At 48.2% G+C, this 18,652-nt stretch overlaps 1 protein-coding gene across 1 annotated transcript; it reads right to left on the reverse strand.

Annotated features, from left to right (window-relative positions):
- Positions 1–516: 516 nt before the first annotated feature.
- mybbp1a (MYB binding protein (P160) 1a) lies at positions 517–18,629 on the reverse strand. Its single transcript, XM_060056374.1, has 27 exons — positions 18,355–18,629; positions 17,910–18,005; positions 17,516–17,599; positions 17,356–17,430; positions 16,668–16,775; positions 16,028–16,218; positions 15,046–15,213; positions 14,608–14,725; positions 13,960–14,249; positions 13,647–13,757; positions 11,853–11,978; positions 11,053–11,271; positions 10,486–10,594; positions 10,088–10,175; positions 8,582–8,739; positions 7,918–8,010; positions 6,648–6,818; positions 6,291–6,464; positions 5,206–5,363; positions 4,896–5,030; positions 4,680–4,773; positions 4,313–4,444; positions 2,449–2,517; positions 2,241–2,354; positions 2,038–2,139; positions 1,593–1,717; positions 517–1,211 (listed from the first exon to the last, which is right to left on the reverse strand). The coding sequence occupies exons 1-27, from the start codon at positions 18,538–18,540 to the stop codon at positions 890–892; spliced, it is 3,816 nt and encodes a 1,271-aa protein (XP_059912357.1). The 5' UTR covers positions 18,541–18,629; the 3' UTR covers positions 517–889.
- Positions 18,630–18,652: the final 23 nt, after the last annotated feature.

The raw sequence follows: 18,652 nt of genomic DNA on the forward strand, positions 1-18,652 counted from the left end.
TGAGCAAAGAAATGTATATCCTTTAATGTAAAGATTCAGCCAGGTTATATTCATCGTGTCCTTGTGTGCTGATGAACAAGCCCTTCAAGGGGGATGTAAATCTCTCTGATGACGTCACCTCCTCCAGCTACAGCTGCTGTCCTGAATACTGATGTGACGTCAGCTACAAGGTCGGCCCGTGGACAAGTGTCCCGTCTGGTCTTGGGCTGTCCTTGCTCGCTTAGTTTATCAAAGGAGTGTGTGAAGCCATGCTTAATGCCCAAGGCGCTAATCACTAGGTTAACTAAATGTTGTACGTAGGTTAGGTTTTACAAATGTTTGATAAATGAGCCGACTCTTCTGCAAGTCACCAATGACCTCATCCAAGCCCCACGTTCCGGTTTCATCTTAAACCAACATACATCTAATTTTCCTTTGCATTCATCACCATGAGATTGGACAAGTTACTTTGCAGTCCAAAACGTCACCTTATACAAGATACAAACCCAACGAATAGAATACTCACAACTTCCCATACACTGTACAAGGTAAACCTGTTTAATCATTCTCACAATGGTCAGATAGCTGGAGATGAGGCCATCGGCCCAACAGACAAACAGTTACACATCGTATCTAAAATACAATCCGGGGGACAATCTTGTCAAAACACTAAATTCCGGTTTTAATTGTAATGTTTGACAGAGAAACAAATTTCATATATTTTATAAAAACTGGTTCGTAGCTTTGTAGCCCACAACATGTAAAGAGTGACCGTATAGTGAGCACAAAGACTCTGATCGATGGTAAAGGAGCCTGAAGCGTCTCACAGCATCAACTACAACAAGCAGAGGTCTCGCATTGTCCTTGGAGCACAGGTCTGACGGGGGGGGCCCCGACCGGCCACGGGGCCTCAATCGGCTCCGGCTCCCTGCTTCTTGCTCTTTTTGTTGGCGCCCGGTTTGTTCCCGGACTGGGGCTTGGCCTTCTTGGCAGGGCTGGCTCCCTCGTCGGTGTGCTTCCTCTTGGGTTTCCTCTTGTTCTTCTTCTTGGACGGGCCCTTGTCCCCGGGGGCCACGGCGGCCGTCGGGGCTGCCTCGCCCTCCTTCTCCCCCTGCTTGTTGCGGTTCTTCCTCTTCTTGGACTCGGGCAGGAAGCCTTTCTTCTTGGGCAGCGAGGTGGCCTGCGGCGCGGCCGGCTCCTCGGGCTTCTTCACCTTCTCCACCTTGGGCCGTCTGTCAGAACAACAGGGAGATGATGCTTTATGTGTGGTCAGAGGATACTAAATGACTCTCTATACTCAATTACAATCCTTCAAAACACACCTAAAATAACAGCTTCTATCTTTGTAATCTCCAACATGGAAAGAAACATAAGAGGTAGTCAAGTTCTCATTTAATAAAACAACTGTTTTAACTAGTCAGTTAGGGTCAGGCCTAACACTAATTCCCTCTAGTTGAGCATAAACAGTGTTTGTTCAACGGACTGTAACCATGGATTCAGCGGTCGGCTCCTTGAGCCAATGAGATTTAAACCAATCACAGCTTGCGTCACGTTGCCTGGGTCGTAAAAAGAACGCAAAGGGTTGGCGGCGAGACGCGGCCGGCATCACTCACATCACTCCAAAGTGCTTCATGACGGCCCAGTAGGTGTCATCCAGGCCTCCCGTCTTCTTGAGGCTGATGGCCTCAGCCAGGGACCCCAGCACCACCTGCAGGGGGCCCACGCTCACCGACGGGTTCTGAAACAACACACACACACACACACACACACACACACACACACACACACACACAGGGGACAACGCTTAGTAAACCTGTACGGTGTCATGTGACTTCCAGCACAAAAAAACTGCTCCACGACCGAACTTTTGGATGATTAAAACAATAAGGGATTATTCCTCTTTGTGATTAAGGAACGTGGGTCAACGTTTGACATTCAGTAGTAGAAACGGACAGAGGCACCCTCGTGCATATCAAAGGTTAAGCTTCTTTACAAACGGTTAAAACAAGAGTATGCGTGCACTTTGGGGACACCCCGTTGATTCTCGTGTGGCCTCACCTTTGTCTTGATGTTCTTCAGCAGGAACTGGCAGAGCTCCAGGGCTTTGGCCAGCTTCTCCTGGGACACCTTGCTCTGGCACTCCCCCACCTCCTTCAGAGTCTGAGAGACGCAGGGGACATGACGTTAGACACAACGGAGCCTCTCAGGACAGACGGGGAGTGAGGCTGTGGTGCGGAGGGGTGTTTGTTTCGACGCCGTACCGCCACCAGCTGCTCCACCAGCTTCACGCACAGCTCCAGCCAGGGCTGGCCCGCCAGCAGCTGCTGCACGTCTCTGTTCTGCACCATCCGCAGCACCATCATGCAGGCCTGGCCCTGAAAACACACAACACACATGTTGAAGGCGTCCTCCATCCACACGCGTCAACGTTGACATCCAGCGGGGTTTGAAGAGGACTTTGGTTCTAACCTGCTGATGTTCTCGAACTCCAGCCGTGATGTTCTGTACCGCAGTGTCCAGTATGTTGACGCCCAGAGCCTGCGAGCAAATCACCAGGAAACCTCTTAGGTATATAAATACAGTGTGGAAACGCAGCCCTTAGTCAAATGCGTGTCTCCCAGAGGTTTTACCAGGCCCACATGTCAAACCTCAAGTCAGGTGAGAAAAACAGTAGCCTCTAGACCTCCATCAACCAGCTGAGGATGGACCCCCAGGAGAGGGAAGTCTGTATGTCTCCTGGAGAGGGGGGGCCCCAGGGGGGACAGGAGCTACCCAGTGCACCAGACCCCCCCCCCGCCGGCCACTCACCCGGTCTGCCATCAGACTTTAGATGATCATGTAAAGCGGGATTTGTGAGACTAACGCGTTATAAACCTCAGAGCAGGGGTCACCAACCTTTTTGAACCTGAGAGCTACTTCATGGGTACTGAGTAATACGAAGGGCACCCAGTTTGATACACTTCTGAAATAACAAATTTGCCTTTAGTTATATATGATTATTAATGATTAATGATAATCATCTATATGTGAAGACACTGATCTTCAATGTTGTGAGAAATCAATGTTAATGATTTCTCACAATAATTATTATTATCAACAATGACTTAAAAAAGGTGGGAAAGAGTTGTTCAACAATGAGTTGTGCTATGTTCAGAAAAGGCCTGCGGGCGCCTCATGTGGTGCCAGCGGGCGGCCTGTTGCCCGCGGGCGCTGTGTTGGTGAGCCCTGCCTCAGAGTCTCTTCCTAGTTAGTGTGTTATCCCAACCAACTGTCAAAAGCCGTTCAATAACCCAGTGATTCTCAACCCCCTGCGATCCTGATTATCTATTCATTTGATCGATCTCACACACACACACACACACACACACACACACACACACACACACACACACACACACACACACACACACACACACACACACACACACACACACACACACACACACACACACACACACACACACACACACACACACACCAGGGTCTAGGTATTGGCCCTTTCGTGCTCACACACTGACCCCTAGAGCCCGGATACATAACGTCACGCTTCCAATATTCTTTAGATTTCCAAAAGCATATTTGGTAGAAAATAAATTGAAAGATACACTATGAATGGACTGTAAATGTAGCAGAAACCACCGCTGGAGAAATTAGATCAGAGGTTCAATTGGTGTAACAAATCTGTTCTATCAATGATGCAAAATGGATCGCAATAAAAGGAAAAACATTGCACCCGGTCCATTCAGTTGACTAAATAACCAACACGTTACTATTAGTAGGCAGAGCTTTGTGGTGTCTTATGGACCTGTTTGAACATTGAAATAGCTGCTAAATCTTTATTCAAACCCTTCTAAACCCATTAGCGTCCCAGGGGTCAATGGCTGTCCTCACCCTGGAAGGCAGCTGTCTAAGTGCTACCGGAGCATTTAAATAATGTTGGATTATCTGACTGCAAACCAACAAACAGCCCATAACGGGCCCTTCTGATGATGGCTGCCGGTTCCTTCAGGCGTTGACGTTCTCAGACGTATAGCACACTTACATAAACATTTCCTCACTGGGATATTCAGACCAAAAGCAACCTAGCCTTCTACCTGCAGTATTTGAATATACATAAATGGGAAATAAAGGAAAACCAGCTCAACGATGCAGTCCAATACTGAATCAAGCGTCGGAGACAAACCTTACAAACTCATTTCCCAACATTCCCAACGTTCAGCCCCACTGAACAGTTTGAGAGGCACTGCCTCGGCCGATGGGCAACGCCTGGACTGGTGGGGGGGACAGGTGGGGGGGACAGGTGGGGGGGACAGGTGGGGGGACTGGGACTCACTGGGAATCTGTTGCAGAGGTCGACGAACATCTGTCCGGTGAGAGGGCTGTTTCTCCTGGTCATGAGGGAGCACAGGGCCTCTCTGAAGAGGGCCGACACGCGCTCCACCTCCACGCTCCCCAAGGACTGCAGCTGAAGGAGAGGCAGACACACGAGTCCTGAACCTCTGCTCTTAAGGCATAACATCACTCAGGGCAACAAAGGGATGCGTGTTGATCAAACGGACAACCTTCTGTACCTAGAACCGATTTTGACCGTGTAGTTCATTTGGGGTATTTTTTTTCCCAATTACAATAATGAAAAACTCAAACTGAACACGGCGTTAGCCGAGAGCAAACCCTGGATCCAGGAAGCCACAGAAACCTACGTCTTGGCTTGAGGGCGCCTCAGGGGTCTTCCCCTCGGTGGTCTCAGCCGACGGAAGTCCTCCCCTTAACACCTTCACCAGGTAGAGAGAGGCGCTGGGGAAACAAACCAGCGATGATGTGAGGAAAAACGGCCGGCCTCAGAAGAGCAGAAGGAGGAGCCAGCGTGGGGGGGGGGGGGGGGGTGTGACGCGTGTGGCGGCGCCGAGGGTGCCAACCTGAAGAAGTAGAGCGAGACCGACGAGTCGGTGTGCTTCTGGGCTTTGTGGACCAGCTTCTCGAGGAGGTCGTGGAGCTCCGCCTGCCTGTCGCCCGCGGTCTTGCAGTACACCTTGGACCTGCACAGCTGGTTCCTGACAACACACACACACACACACACACACACACGCACACCACAAAATATGAACAGGAATACTTGCTTTGCACTTCCTGCTTTCTGTTTTTTTCCTCATTATTTGACCATGTATAAACAGACACAAAACGACTAAATATCCTGAATAAAACTAACTAATGCCCTGCGGTTGGTACCTGAAGATGTCCGCCACCCTGCGAAGGAAGTCCTGGTCCTGCTGGTGGCGGTCCGAGCCATGGCTCCTCTCCAGGACCCCCAGCAGGGGCTCCACCAGGCCCAGCACCAGGGGGCTGCCCGCCTGCTTGCTCACAAACACCTCCAGGAGGTCCAGCACCTGGGGGCGGGCACACACACACACACACACACACACACACACACACATGTCAAAGAATGATAATAAAGAGCTCCTTTCCCCATGTCTCAACATTGACAGACCGTCCATTCTAAGAGCTGGGAGCAGCCCGATGCACACACAGTCTACGTTGGTCATGGTGTTTGGTATTTTAGATAAACTGTCTAGCATAACGGCGCATTTGTCGCCTGGTCGCGGTGTCGCATACATTTTGGCGCGCGCCAAATCCTAATCCGTCGCATTGGTGATTTGTGCAATTTTTATCACTCAAATATCGACGTGCGTGCATGAGGAAGTTGAGTTGTTGTGGAAGCACCAGAGACCATTCATATTGTATTGAACACTGAACGCTGATTGGCTATTACGTGACAGCCAATCAGCTGAAGGCTGATTGGCTGTCATCACACTAATGTCTCGGCAAATGACAAATATTTCAACTCGAGTGAAACGTTGCGCTCTGCAAATCCTTGTGACCGCGCTCGCCCGTGACAGGGCGTTCATGCCACGCCACAAGTCAAATCTTGCCGCAGGTTTTTCTAGCGACAAATGTTGCGTGATACGCGTCTCTACGTTGACTTTGTATGGAGTCGTGTCGCCCCGTCGCGTTTGGTGTGAACACACAGTAAGACTGAGGTTTTGATACTGGTGAGAGAAGAAATTTGGGGGAAGGGTGACAAATAAAAGAAAAATACATGATTTTGAACAGCTTTAAGGGAAACTACCAAATCAAAATCAAAATAATGCTAAATGAATCGCAGTACATTTCAGAAAATGATGCATTTTGGTCCCTGAAATAGCCTCGCACAAGTTGCAGTCCAAAGGTACGCCTTTCTGGCTTGCGGACAGGGCTCTGTTGTTGGTGCACCGTAAAGTTTTTACCCCTGCAGGGTCCCAGAAGAGAGGAGGTACCTTCATCTTGAATTCGATGATGAGCGTTCTCTCCTTGGTCACTTTGAACTTCTGCTCCCTCTTGGCCTCCATCTTCTTCTTCTGCTCCGAGAAGAGTGCCGCCAGGCCGGCGTCCAGCGACATCATGGCCTCATCGTCCAGGTCTTCTTCGTCGCTCACGTCCTCCTCTGTAGCCTGTGGTCACAAAACCGTTTAGCATACACATTGATGATATAGGATCTTTGTCAAGCATGTCCTTGCATTCATGGCGTTGAAATAAAAAGGTATTGTCCATATTGATTCTGATTGAGGTCGCTTTATGTATTAAGGAAACTAGGGCAGCAGACTCTAGATTGGGAGACACTGAACACAACCAACCAGGGCATTCTGCTGTTGGAGAACTTTCATCAGCTCCAGGCGGAAGTTTGGGTCCACCTCCCCTTCAACCATAGCCTCTTCTTCTTCGTCATCATCAACATCATCCTCATCGTCGTCCTCCTCCTCCTCCTCGTCCTCCTCTTCCTCCTCATCTTCATCAGATGACTCGTTCTGGGGATGCCACAAGAGCACAAACGTGTGTGAGATCATCATTTTGAAACCAATACTGTGAGGGATGCACCGGCCTTTATAAGCACTGCCTGGTTGGGCTATGGCCCCGCTCAAAATCAGGCCAACCGTTTTAGGGACGGAGCTTTATGCTGAAGAGAGTTTGATGAGCAAGACCTACTCTGGGGTCCCTGCTCTTACTGAGTCCCAACAGGAGGACAGATGCGGCCTAAAGAAATCACACTTAAAGGGCACAGATTTTGAGTTTAAAACATGAAAACTAAAATAATCCTCCAGCCTACATCCTACGCCTCAGCTGGCGTCCTCATTTATAAACATCTGATTAAGACCGACTCACATCAGCAGGGGGAACATGTTGGAACTTGTTGTGACCATGAACTAGGGATGCACCAAAATGAAAATTCTTGGCCGAAGCCGAAACAGAATATACTGAAATAGTTGGCCGAAAGCCGAAACCGAATGTGGCTTTTGCTGTTTTTCATTTATTTTGCTTTAATTTTTCCCCATTGCATAAATCTAACTATTAAATGTCCTTTATAAAAAAAATTGGCTCGCTTTTCAATAAAAAAAATCAATTACAAATTTGATACAAAATATTTATTTAATACTGAACGTTTTCTAACATTCCAGCAGACATCATAGCAAGAATTTAAGAACAATGTACCTTTAAATAAATGAGTAAAACATTATTTTTTTATCAAAAATAAAAATGTTCTGTGTATTTTTTTGGGCCTTTTTACTACTTCGACCGAAACCGAAAATTATGTTTTGGGCCATTTTCGGCCGAACATTTTCGGAGGCCGAATATATGGTGCATCCCTACCATGAACACATGAAGCAATAGAACGAGGCCAGCTGGACCCTTTAAAAATAAAAGCCATTGCTTGGCTTGTTGCAACATGGCAACAACAGTGTCTGTGGATTCAGTTTGACCGCTACACAGACAATAGTCACAAAGACAATAGTGAGGGAATACTGGGGAATACAGCCACCATGCAGTCAACCTAGCCACAGGAATTAACAACAATATGAACGCAGCTCTATGATAAAGACCAAGCAGACCCTTCACCAGATAACTCACCTCCCCGTCCTTCATCTCCTGGTCTTCACCCTCCTGCTTGGTTGGATCCTGGTCGGTGACGACCAAAGCATCATCCTTATCTGTGTCCAGCAACTGTGTGGAAGGTGATACATGCACAGCCAATCACATCCAGGGGCCTTCAGCTTGGCAGCCGTATGTAGACTCTGCTCAACATCTGTGTCCCACATTACAGTCAATAATGTATAACGATTGCAAGACAGTTGTCCATTTTCATTTGCGAAAATAAACGTTAGACCTCTTTTTTCCACTCGCTGGACACAAATCCCTTCTGGAGCTGAACTAAATGGTCAATATTTATTGGGTCAAGGATCATCAGACAGCAGTACATGTAAAGGTGTGTCATGGTTGTTCGATCGGTCAGGGTCTCCATGGTAACGTCCCCTAAACCCTGTGCATCTACAGTAGGACGGATCGGTCCACCCCAACTGATATTCTCACACAGCCGTTCACTCACTAACAGCTGCTGGGTAGCCACGTTATTTCTAGAGACACACTTGCATTTACATGACGGTAAGGAAAATGGAATTATTGGGTTAGTTTGACTATGATAGGATTATTAAGATGCATGAATACACCTTAGTCTGATTGAATTCGAATCCAATTGGGTTTCTCATAGTCGGATCCCCATTGGTTCCACACTTACCTCCAGGATGACGGTGAGCGAGGCGGCGGTGACGTGGGGGCAGATGGAGGCGAACACCGTCTTGCAGACCTGTCTGATGTGGCGGCTGGACTGGGACAGCAGAGACAGCAGAATGTCCACCACCACCTCGGCCCAGTGGGGCTCCAGCTCCTCTTTAGCTGTGAGGGGTGCAGAGAGAGATGGATATATCAACAGCACACGCACATACATACAGTGTGTGTTTGTTATACTCTAAATGCTTTATTTGGGGTCAAGTAGCGAAGCTGCGAGACACCCATTGTGTTTCTATGTTTTCTTCTTCTTATTATCCCTGACATTGGAGTCTATTCTCCCTTTTCCACTGACAGTACCAGCTCAACTCGCCTCGACTTGGCCCGCCATTTTTTGAGTTTCGATCACCAAAATGTGGTACCTGGTACTTTTTTTTTGTCTCACCTTAAAAATGTTCCAAGATAGCTGAACTGATACTTTTGCGTGACGTACACAGGCTGCTGGCCACTGATTTGCCAGAGTGACGCCACTGGACTAATAATAATGAGCGAGACGTCCGAGCCTGACAACTTTAAATATGAGCATCAGCGTTCAGTCAACAACAGTGATTTATTATTGAACATGGCAGGATCAGCGCGAAAGAACGTGGACCATGACAGAGCTGGAGACGCTCCTGTGTGTAGCCCTGTCTGTTTATGCGTCGTGTGGATAAGTACGTAACGTAACTGCAGTTTCTTGCATGCGTGCTATGACATGATCCCTCTCGCCAATTTACAGCCCCCTATTTAAATCAAATTCTAGGAAAAGTTTCAGCCGTCACAAATTTCATCTGCTGTTCACGGAACATGGAGGAGATGATCTTCAGATGGAGCCGCACAAACGATACTATTCAGATTTTTCAATTTCAACTTTGTTTGCCCGTGAGAGCCATTAGGCTGGTTTCAGATCATCTGCATTTGCACGCATGCATGCACAAGACGTTGTGCAACATCCGCCAACACCAAACTTGGTACGAGGACTCTTGACATCATCCTGAATGTGCATAATGCATGCGTTAATCTTCCACCACGGGAAGATGCTAAGGGACGCTATAATTAGCCAAACCTTTCCGTATCAACACCAAATTTGTTACATGGAGTCAGGACAGCGAAATGTTGCAGCCGAGCAAGCCGAACAGCCACGCTTTACCCCCTCATTGCTGCTTTGCAGCTATGTTTTGAAATGTAACGCAAATGTAAAATGTAATGCATTACTGTGTATCCTAATAGGGGTAATTAGTGAGTTGCAATATATATATACGAGCGTCTCTGAACTCAGCACAGACAATGAGTATTTGTAATGGACATGAATGTACTTTAAGAATTAACAACACGCAAATGGTTGCACGTTAGTATTTGAAGAATATCAGCCAGGCTGTAAGAAAGTAGAATTGGTGTTTCTGATGCAGAAGTACTGTACTGGACTTGTTAAAACGATCCCATCATGTAAACGTTGTGCATGTGTGCGCTGGTTCACCTTGACTCTTCCTCTTCTTCTTCTTCTCCTGGGCTTTCTTAATGCAGCTCTGGATGTCCTGCAGGATGTCCACCAACTCCTCCGGGTTCTACAGAACAAACACAACACCGCTGTCCTCGTCTCTCGTTCAACACCGCCACCTGTCATTATCAATGACGTCACAGCCACGACGGTCAGCCCACTAGCAGCTCCAAGACTTGAAGTCAAGCTCGAACCATAACCTTTTGGTAACCATAGGGATAGTTATATGAAAACAATCCCATCTTCCCCGCCATTCACCATGCATGCCACTAGAGCACGATAGAAGACCGATATACACCGAACCGATGGTCGTTGTAACGCTATGTCACCACCTCTTGCCCAGTCTATGAGCAGTAGCAGGCAGCGTGAAGCCGTACCTTGAAGAGGTGGAAGCCCACCAGCATCAGCAGCTGCTGGAAGGAGTGGATCTCCGGACTGGCTTCCTTCTTGGCCTTCTTCATCAGAGAAGCCACAGAGACGTTCATACTGGGAGGAGGAACACATGTTAACACACAGGTCTAACCGTAAGGAACGCACAAAGTGATGGACTATTTGAATGTGATGTAACTAATGTAATGGCTCCGCTGAATAATAGACTTGGTGGATCCTCCCGTTGTATCGGCCCTAGTGGTCTGTATGGGGTTCGCCTGGACTGTGGGGGTCTGTATCTGTCCATCTCCTATTGTATCGGCGCTAGTGGTCTGTATGGGGTTCGCCTGGACTGTGGGGGTCTGTATCTGTCCATCTCCTATTGTATCGGCCCTAGTGGTCTGTATGGGGGTCGCCTGGACTGTGGGGGTCTGTATCTGTCCATCTCCTATTGTATCGGCCCTAGTGGTCTGTATGGGGTTCGCCTGGACTGTGGGGGTCTGTATCTGTCCATCTCCTATTGTATCGGCCCTAGTGGTCTGTATGGGGTTCGCCTGGACTGTGGGGGTCTGTACCCGTCCCAGGCCGTCCTCTGCTCCGGACTGAAGGGCAGGGCACTCTGGACGTGCTTGGGCTTGTTGAGCAGGGCGTCGGCGTACTGCACCAGGCAGTGGATCCACATGGAGCCGTCTGCGGTGACCCCCTGGACCCGGCGCCCGCCGGAGACGGGCTCGGCGGGGACGGGCTCGGCGGGCTCCCCGAGCAGCGGCAGGTGGTGCATGGTGTGCAGGAGGCTGAACAGACGGGCGTGGGGGGGGTTAGTGTTTTATGTAGGGACGTACAGACGCCAGCTGGCGTGCAGCACTGATCAGGAACTAGATGGTGAATCCACCGGCACAGAATCCTCTAGACCGTGAGGCAAAACACAGAAAAAGGTCATCAAATTGAAACATTACAGTGACATACACAAATATTATGAGATGTACTTTGTTGATTTGATTTCCTCCAATAACTCGTTATCATTTCAATAAACGAAGAGATTGACTGTACACAACACATTCATTTTCCAAATGTTACAGCCGTATTCTATAATTCATTACATTATTCAGTCATCCTTTCAATATTGTCAAAACGGTTTATCTAAGGATGAACCTGTCAGAAGCAAGACTCGCTGAGGATGCAACTTGCAAGAGATAATGCCCACTTGACTGCTCGAGCAAGGCGTCACAAAAAGATGGTAGGGAACACCTGATGTCATTAAAGAAACACACATCGCCAATTAATTCCATTGCCAATATTAATCCCATATTAGGATCAGCAATCAACCAGCCCATTAGTTCCATGAACCATCGAGTACGGGAGAAGGGATTCCTACCCGAAGAATCCTCCGACGAGGGTTGCTCTGGTGCTCTCGTCCAGCGGCACAGAGAGCTTGGCCTCGGTCTCCGGGATGTCTGAGGTCGCCTTCTTAGCCACGAAGAACGCGTGGAAGAACACAAACCTGCAAAAGGAACGTTTCTCAGTCACACAAACGGGCAGAACGGCTCCACTCGGTTCAGCTCCCATTCCCGCCCAGTTTTGGTAACTATGAACAAACCACAGCACATATATTCATGTTCTCTGAAGATGGAAGAGATTGTTAAAGGTCCCGTGGCATGACAATTTCACTTTGAGGTTTTCCAACATTAATATGAGTTCCCCTAGCCTGCCTATGGTCCCCCAGTAGCTAGAAATGGCGTTAGGTGTAAGACGACCACTAGCTATCTTGCTCCGCCTTTGATCAATTAAAGCTCAGACGCTCGGCCCCATATGTCGTCATAAGGGGCCAGGTTACCTCCCCTTCTCTGCTTTGCCCACCCAGAGAGTTTGGCCCGCCAATGAGACATGAGACAATGAGTGGAAGAACCCGACGCAGGCGTTTTAGATTCATCACATTGCCTTGAGGCGCACAAAGCTTTTGGCCGTAATAATGTTGTGGCGACCATGGATGTGGTGACCGTGTTCAGGGTGCGGCAAGGGACCCTGTAGGGGGGATTTGGACCATCGCAAGTTGGACCTCTGGCGCCCTCCTAGGTCCTCCTAGGTCCTCCTAGGTCCTCCTAGGTCCTCTGCGGTAGACATTGTGTGGGGTTTGTCTCTATAGGTGGGTTAGTGTTACCGAGTTATTATTCCCGACACCGTCACCGGGACGTTTCTGTTAATTAGCTTTGTTGAGGGTTTTTTAGTGTGTAAGGTGTGTTCAATAGAGGCAACTCTCGGGAGTCCTACGGTGTAAGGGGCGCGAGACTTGCATAACCGCTTGACCTGGGCTCTCGTCTTGCCCTTTACGCGCTGCTCGGCAAAATATATTTTATGATATAGATTTCTATGTATAATATGATATTTAGATCCAGGACTCCCGCCGGAGCACCTGGAGTGTTCTAAAAAATATTGATAGAACACGGCCATAAGCTGTGTGCGCCTTGCCATTGCGATACATCCACTGTAAAACCCTAGCACATGGTACCGTGGCCGCAAGCTGCTCAGGGCCACATCCCAAACCTCCTCCTTGACCCCCCTCTAAAAACAGGGGGCTTTTCACTAACGGCACGTTTTTGAAAAGTAGAATTCCGTGGGACCTTTAAATTAATTTACAATCAATACATTACTTTTACTTTTTTTCGGTGGATGTGTCCATGGAAGTGTCCATGTAAACGTGGGATAATTAACAATACATTTTCATTGCATTTTGAATACGGCACATAAATAGTTAATTTCAATATAAAATGAATCTTGATCGTTAACTTTCCCGGGGATCGACTAAGAAAATGTAATTGAATGCCCATCCCCTACTTGTTATTGTTAAAAAAATATACATATTGCTTGGTGCATTCCATCATATGTTTTCTATTGTTCTGTTATTTTTTTCATTTGTGCTGAATAAACCACTGGGAGCTGAATCAGAGTTGCTGACCTTCTCTTTCCTCCGTTACCCCTGGCCGTCCCGCAGTAAGTACTTCATACAGAAGACGTGGGCACTCTGCTCAGCCATGTTTATCCATCGATTGTTTACCACTTGCATGCGAGGTGGTCCGTGAAATGTCTTTATGACAAACTAGTGGTACACATCAGGTCAAAGGTCGGGAAACCCTGGTTTATGCCTCATTGCGTGCGGAGCGGAGCGCGTCACCTTGCTACGTCCATGACCAGGTCCTCGTCCTTCTTCACGCTGTGGTTCTCTACCAGGGAAATGAGACGGGCCACCAGCCACTTCCTCAGACGCATGTGTTGGTTCTCCTTCCTGGGAGATAGGTTCTGTGTTATTCAGGTACATTTGCGCCCCTTGACAAACACACGGCAGCGTTTCCGCGAGGGGCATTTATCATATAGGATAAGAGCATGAATAAAGACATTGTGAATCAGTTTCACGTGCGAGACATAACATCGAGTGTTTGCGCTCCTCTAAGGAGACGTGGCACGGCGCCCCCGCGTCTTCCACTCACTGCGTCTTCTCGGCCGCGGCCGTCTTCTGCTTGCGCGTGCTGAACTCCAGGCCGGCGTCCAGCGCGGGCGCCAGGAAGGAGGTCTTCAGCCAGCACACGTAGCGCCGCAGCGCCGGGGCGCCCAGGTGCTGCACGGCGCGCCACGACGACGCCACCACGGGGTTCCCCCAGTTGGTGACCTTGGAGAAGCCCACCACCACCGCCAGCTGCTTGTCTGGGTCCTGGGTCCCCTGCAGGAAGTCCGTCACGTACGTCTCCATCTCAGGGGCTAGCTGGAAGCGCCCTGGTTTCTGGAGGGGTGGATTGAGAGACTGAGTGAGTTTTTTTGGTTGGGCGTAACCGTTAAATGTCTTGCAGGGTAACGACCACCAGGGTCAGGTGACCTGCCCCTTATCACCACAGCTTTTTGTGGAGAGGCACCCGTAGACCTGTCTAAAGCTTCTTAAACCTCATGATCCATTGAAGCTCCACTGCTGTCACTCTTTGCCCAACAGTGGCCTCTGGTGGCCAGTGAAATCCGTTTCATTTGTCATGTCACCAGTAAATAAACAGAAACCCTTTCCACTTGAATAAATATAATCATTGTCAACAAAATGCCCTAAATTTAAATTCAAACGGTAAAATGTAAAGGAGGGTAAGAGGTCTTACCTGGGCAGAGGTCACATGCTCCCCATAGTGTCTCATCACGTCCCCGGACAGCACTTCCTCCAGCTGCTCCAACGACAGGAGGGGCAGCGCAGTGCCCAGCAGACGGTAGGCCAGGTAGCTGCACAACAACAACAACGACACATGGATTGGGGTAAGAAGACATTGTCCTGTTTGCTTTTTAAATATTTCCACTCGCTGAAATCCTATTTGAGGGGTGGAGCCGGAAGGTGGATTGACCTGGTGATCCAAACGGCCAAGTGGCAATTAATAACCCCATGTAGGTTGCTTTTAGACCATATTTACATCTTATCGTACGTTTTCAAAGCGGCGATTCAAGTCGAGGTTTGCACAAGGATAAATTCATAGCCCGACCGTGTTACCCCTTACATCCTTTTCGTCTAAATGGATATGGTTGGGTTTAGTTCCACATTGACTCACTGCGTGGGCCCCTGCTGCTCCCGGAGCATGCCTCCCACGATGACCTTGGTCCAGAAGAGCGTGAAGCTTCCCTCCGTCAGAGACAGCTTCAGCAGGTCCACCGCCACGGTGGGCAGGGTGCAGTCCTTCTTCACGGAGAACGCTGCCGTTTTCAACAGCTCTGATAACCTGTTGAGGAGAGGAATACAACACGGATTAGTTCTATACCAGGGTGCGGCCTCAGCGGTACAGCGGGTCGCCTGGCAAACGGAAGGTTGCTTGTTAGATCCCCACCTCCTTATAGCCAAGAGTAGCGGTTTCCCTAAGCTTGCTTGTAACCCGAAATGCTCCCGACAGCGGTTGCTACCATGCATTTTAACTGTCCTTACACAGGTTAACAGTGACGGCGTTGTTATCTCGTTCCACCGCTGGCTTTTTTCGTCGTAAGGACTGGCTTTGGAAAATGCCTACGGAAGCGATGTCTGAGATGCAGAGACAGCTTCAGGCTACCAGCGTCTGTATCGTCAGGGTGGAATGAGAGCGCAATAGCATACTGCCTGAGAAGGCAGTATCGCTGTCAAAACGGTCCCTGGGAAAAGTAATGTTGCGCCGAATTGAAAAAGGAACTATGTTTCGTTACCATATTTTCAGTACTTGAAAAAGTAGTTACGTCGCTGTAGTAATGCAATATTTACTTTGTAATGCGTTACACGCAACACTGTCTACCGGTCACACCGGTCTCGCGGTAACGACAAAATCCATACCGTAGCGCAAATTCACACCGGTGTACTTTCTATACCGCTTATACCTTACACCCCGAGCCACAATCCAGTAATTCCACCTCATGCAACAATGCATTATTTCCAATGTTGAGGGAAAATAGAAAGTGAATGTTAGGCGATCCCCACGTTTTCCTCAAGAGTGCCTGAGGATGCCTTAACGTGGTGGTTCATAGCTACTATAGGTCAACCAGGTGCTGATGTGGAGAGGAGGGGAGCCTTACTTCTGGACGTTGTCTGCGGTGATCACAGCCGAGGAGCCCAGCAGTTTGGTCAGGTTCTTGGGGGTGAAGGATCTGGGAAAGCGTTGCATGGCAACCAGCAGCAGGTGCAGCTGCTCTGGGGTTCTGAAGGCTGAAGACAGCTCCGTCTTCAACGCCCCTTTCAGAACCTCCTCAAACACCTCCTCCGGGGTCTGGCGCGCACACACACGCACACACACACACACACACGTTGTATTCCGTCAGCAACAATTATTTTAGCAGACGGCAAATGCGACGCAAACACTTAGATTATATGGAAGGCTGAAGAGGGTTTACCTTTATCCAAGACTGCAGATATTGTATAATTTTGTCAAAGGTTAAATTTACGGTTGTACACTAACTTTAGTACTATAATTGTAACTTGATGAGGCAATAAAATGCAGCGGTAATTAGTTTGTACATCTAACATTTTTTAAAAATCCAAGGCTGAAGGGTGGCCAGTCTTAACCCAATAACATACCCAGCCAGCCAGTCAGCCAGCCTTCCACGCAGACGCGTTACACATTATCTGATAACGTCACTACCCCAATCAAGTGCCTTCCTCCCTCTCTGTCTGAGACGGTGGACCTCATGAGAAGCTTTTCAGGCTGGTGTGACTCACGTCGGAGAGGATGTCCATCATGGTCTTGGTGGGCAGGTCCTTCAGGTGATCTCTGTGCTGAGACAGGGTCTGGAGCAGCTTGATACATCCCAGCACCACTTTGGATTCCTGGGACACAGGCCAAGGTGCGCAAATGGGAAAAGTTATCTCCAGATAGAAACATTCCAAATAAATAAAACAACCCATTTTAGAAGAAAGGTGATGTACATAACATTGTAGTGCCATGGATTCATCTGGGTTGAAAGGCACAAAGTAAAAAAACGTTGGTTAAGATTTAAATGTGGACTCCAATTAACACTTGGTATTGCACAAGGTCATGGTTAGTGGCAGTTTTGGGTTAATAGGTAGCATTAATCAAACGCTATGTCCACAACAACCCCTACTCCTCCCCCCGCTTCCGATGTAGTGAGGTGATCCAGGGTGGATAGCGAAAGCTGGAACAGCAATATATTCACTTTATTAAGGGTGTACCAGAAGGTGGACGGAAGCATGCATTTAAAACATTTTGACAGTGAGCTCAAACGAGGGTGATTGACCAACTCAAGGACAACTGAAATCACACGTGTTTGGGTGTCAAACAACGTAAGGTATAGAAACAGGTCAGACATAAAAGAAGTGAGTCTGAGTGACGGCTGACAGAACATTCACACAATGAATTATTTGGGAAAAATAAATCAAAGAGCCGTACCTTGGAGAGGCGGTTGGACTGGGAGAGGGCCAGAACCCCGAAGAAGTTGCCAAACAGAGCATTTCGGACGAGTTTCTGAAAAAAGCCAATGGTTGTTTAGACCCAGTGCAAAACATACGTCTTGTTTAAAGAGCTCACGGAGGAGAATCACAGTGTGAACCTTTTTGGTGTTCTGGAGGTTGTGTTTCTGTTTGATCCTGTCCAGAAGGCTCTGCAGCGGGATGTCCCCAAACGCCATCAGCAGCTGGAATTACAATCACACCGGGATCGTGTGTGCAGGGTTAATTTCATATTCATATTATATATACATACATACATACATGCAAACACACATACAAAGACAGACAGACTCCATTCCAAACAGCAAGGTAGAAGGCAAACGTTATGTTTTACCAGCTTCAAGGTTCATAGGCATATATTCTTAATCTGACCCAATAGTAGGTCAAGCATAAAATTGATATGCAGCCACACTGTTTTGAATGCCATCACTAGGGTTACCCATCAACTGGCCCAGTGGTGTAGTAAGCGGATCATCCCATATGAACTCTACACACCTGTCCCAGAGCCAGGCTGAACCCGGGGCGGGCCACCTCTCTGGTGTGGGACAGCCCGTCCACCAGTCTCTGCACGGAGTACTCCAACTCATCTGGCTGGAGCGGAGTAGGTGGGAGACACACAGAGAGTGAAGGGGGCAAATACAACAGCACACATTCAAGTTGAGAAAAGCATTTGGACAAATGTATAAACACTTTCACAATTCTGGATTGAATAACTAAGCAGAAATGCAAGGTAGCCTTCAAAAAGGTTGGGTACGCAAGCAAACTTTGACATGATTATCTAACCATACTAACCCTTTACCATTAACCAACCCTTACTTTGTCAGATTAGGCTTTAGTATAAAACAAAATGCGAATGAAATCGAACTCAATATTTCAGATTCTTGAGTGTAGACCTGATAGGGTTACTTCTTTAATATGGAAATCATAAAGTATCACGAACCTGCTCGCTCTTCTGTAGATATTGTATCAGATTTTCTATTGCGCTCAGTCGTATCTCTTGGTCAGGTTTAGCAATGTCCCAAAAGAAATCCAGGAACTCTCTGTTCTGCTGGAGGATACCCTTCGCATCTTTTACTTTAGGTCGCACTTTTTCTTTTTCTGCTATTTCTCCCATCTCTACATTCATATCTGAGACACCGGGAGAGACTGTTGTTGAGGAGTGAGGCGAACACGTGGACTTCCATGCGCATGACCACCGACGTCCCCTTCCGGGTGCTGGTCTCTGCCAGTGTTGCCAG

Source organism: Gadus macrocephalus, chromosome 7 (genome assembly GCF_031168955.1).
Source record: "Gadus macrocephalus chromosome 7, ASM3116895v1".
Lineage (NCBI taxonomy): Eukaryota > Metazoa > Chordata > Actinopteri > Gadiformes > Gadidae > Gadus > Gadus macrocephalus.

Excerpts from the sequence above, each read along its gene's own strand:
- mybbp1a (XM_060056374.1), bottom strand. The coding sequence starts at position 18,540 with ATGAATGTAGAGATGGGAGAAATAGCAGAAAAAGAAAAAGTGCGACCT. Across the intron at positions 8,740-10,087 it reads GAAGAAGAGGAAGAGTCAAG|CTAAAGAGGAGCTGGAGCCC; the intron begins GTGAACCAGCGC and ends CACCCCTCACAG. Across the intron at positions 4,774-4,895 it reads GTCTCGCTCTACTTCTTCAG|CGCCTCTCTCTACCTGGTGA; the intron begins GTTGGCACCCTC and ends TTGTTTCCCCAG.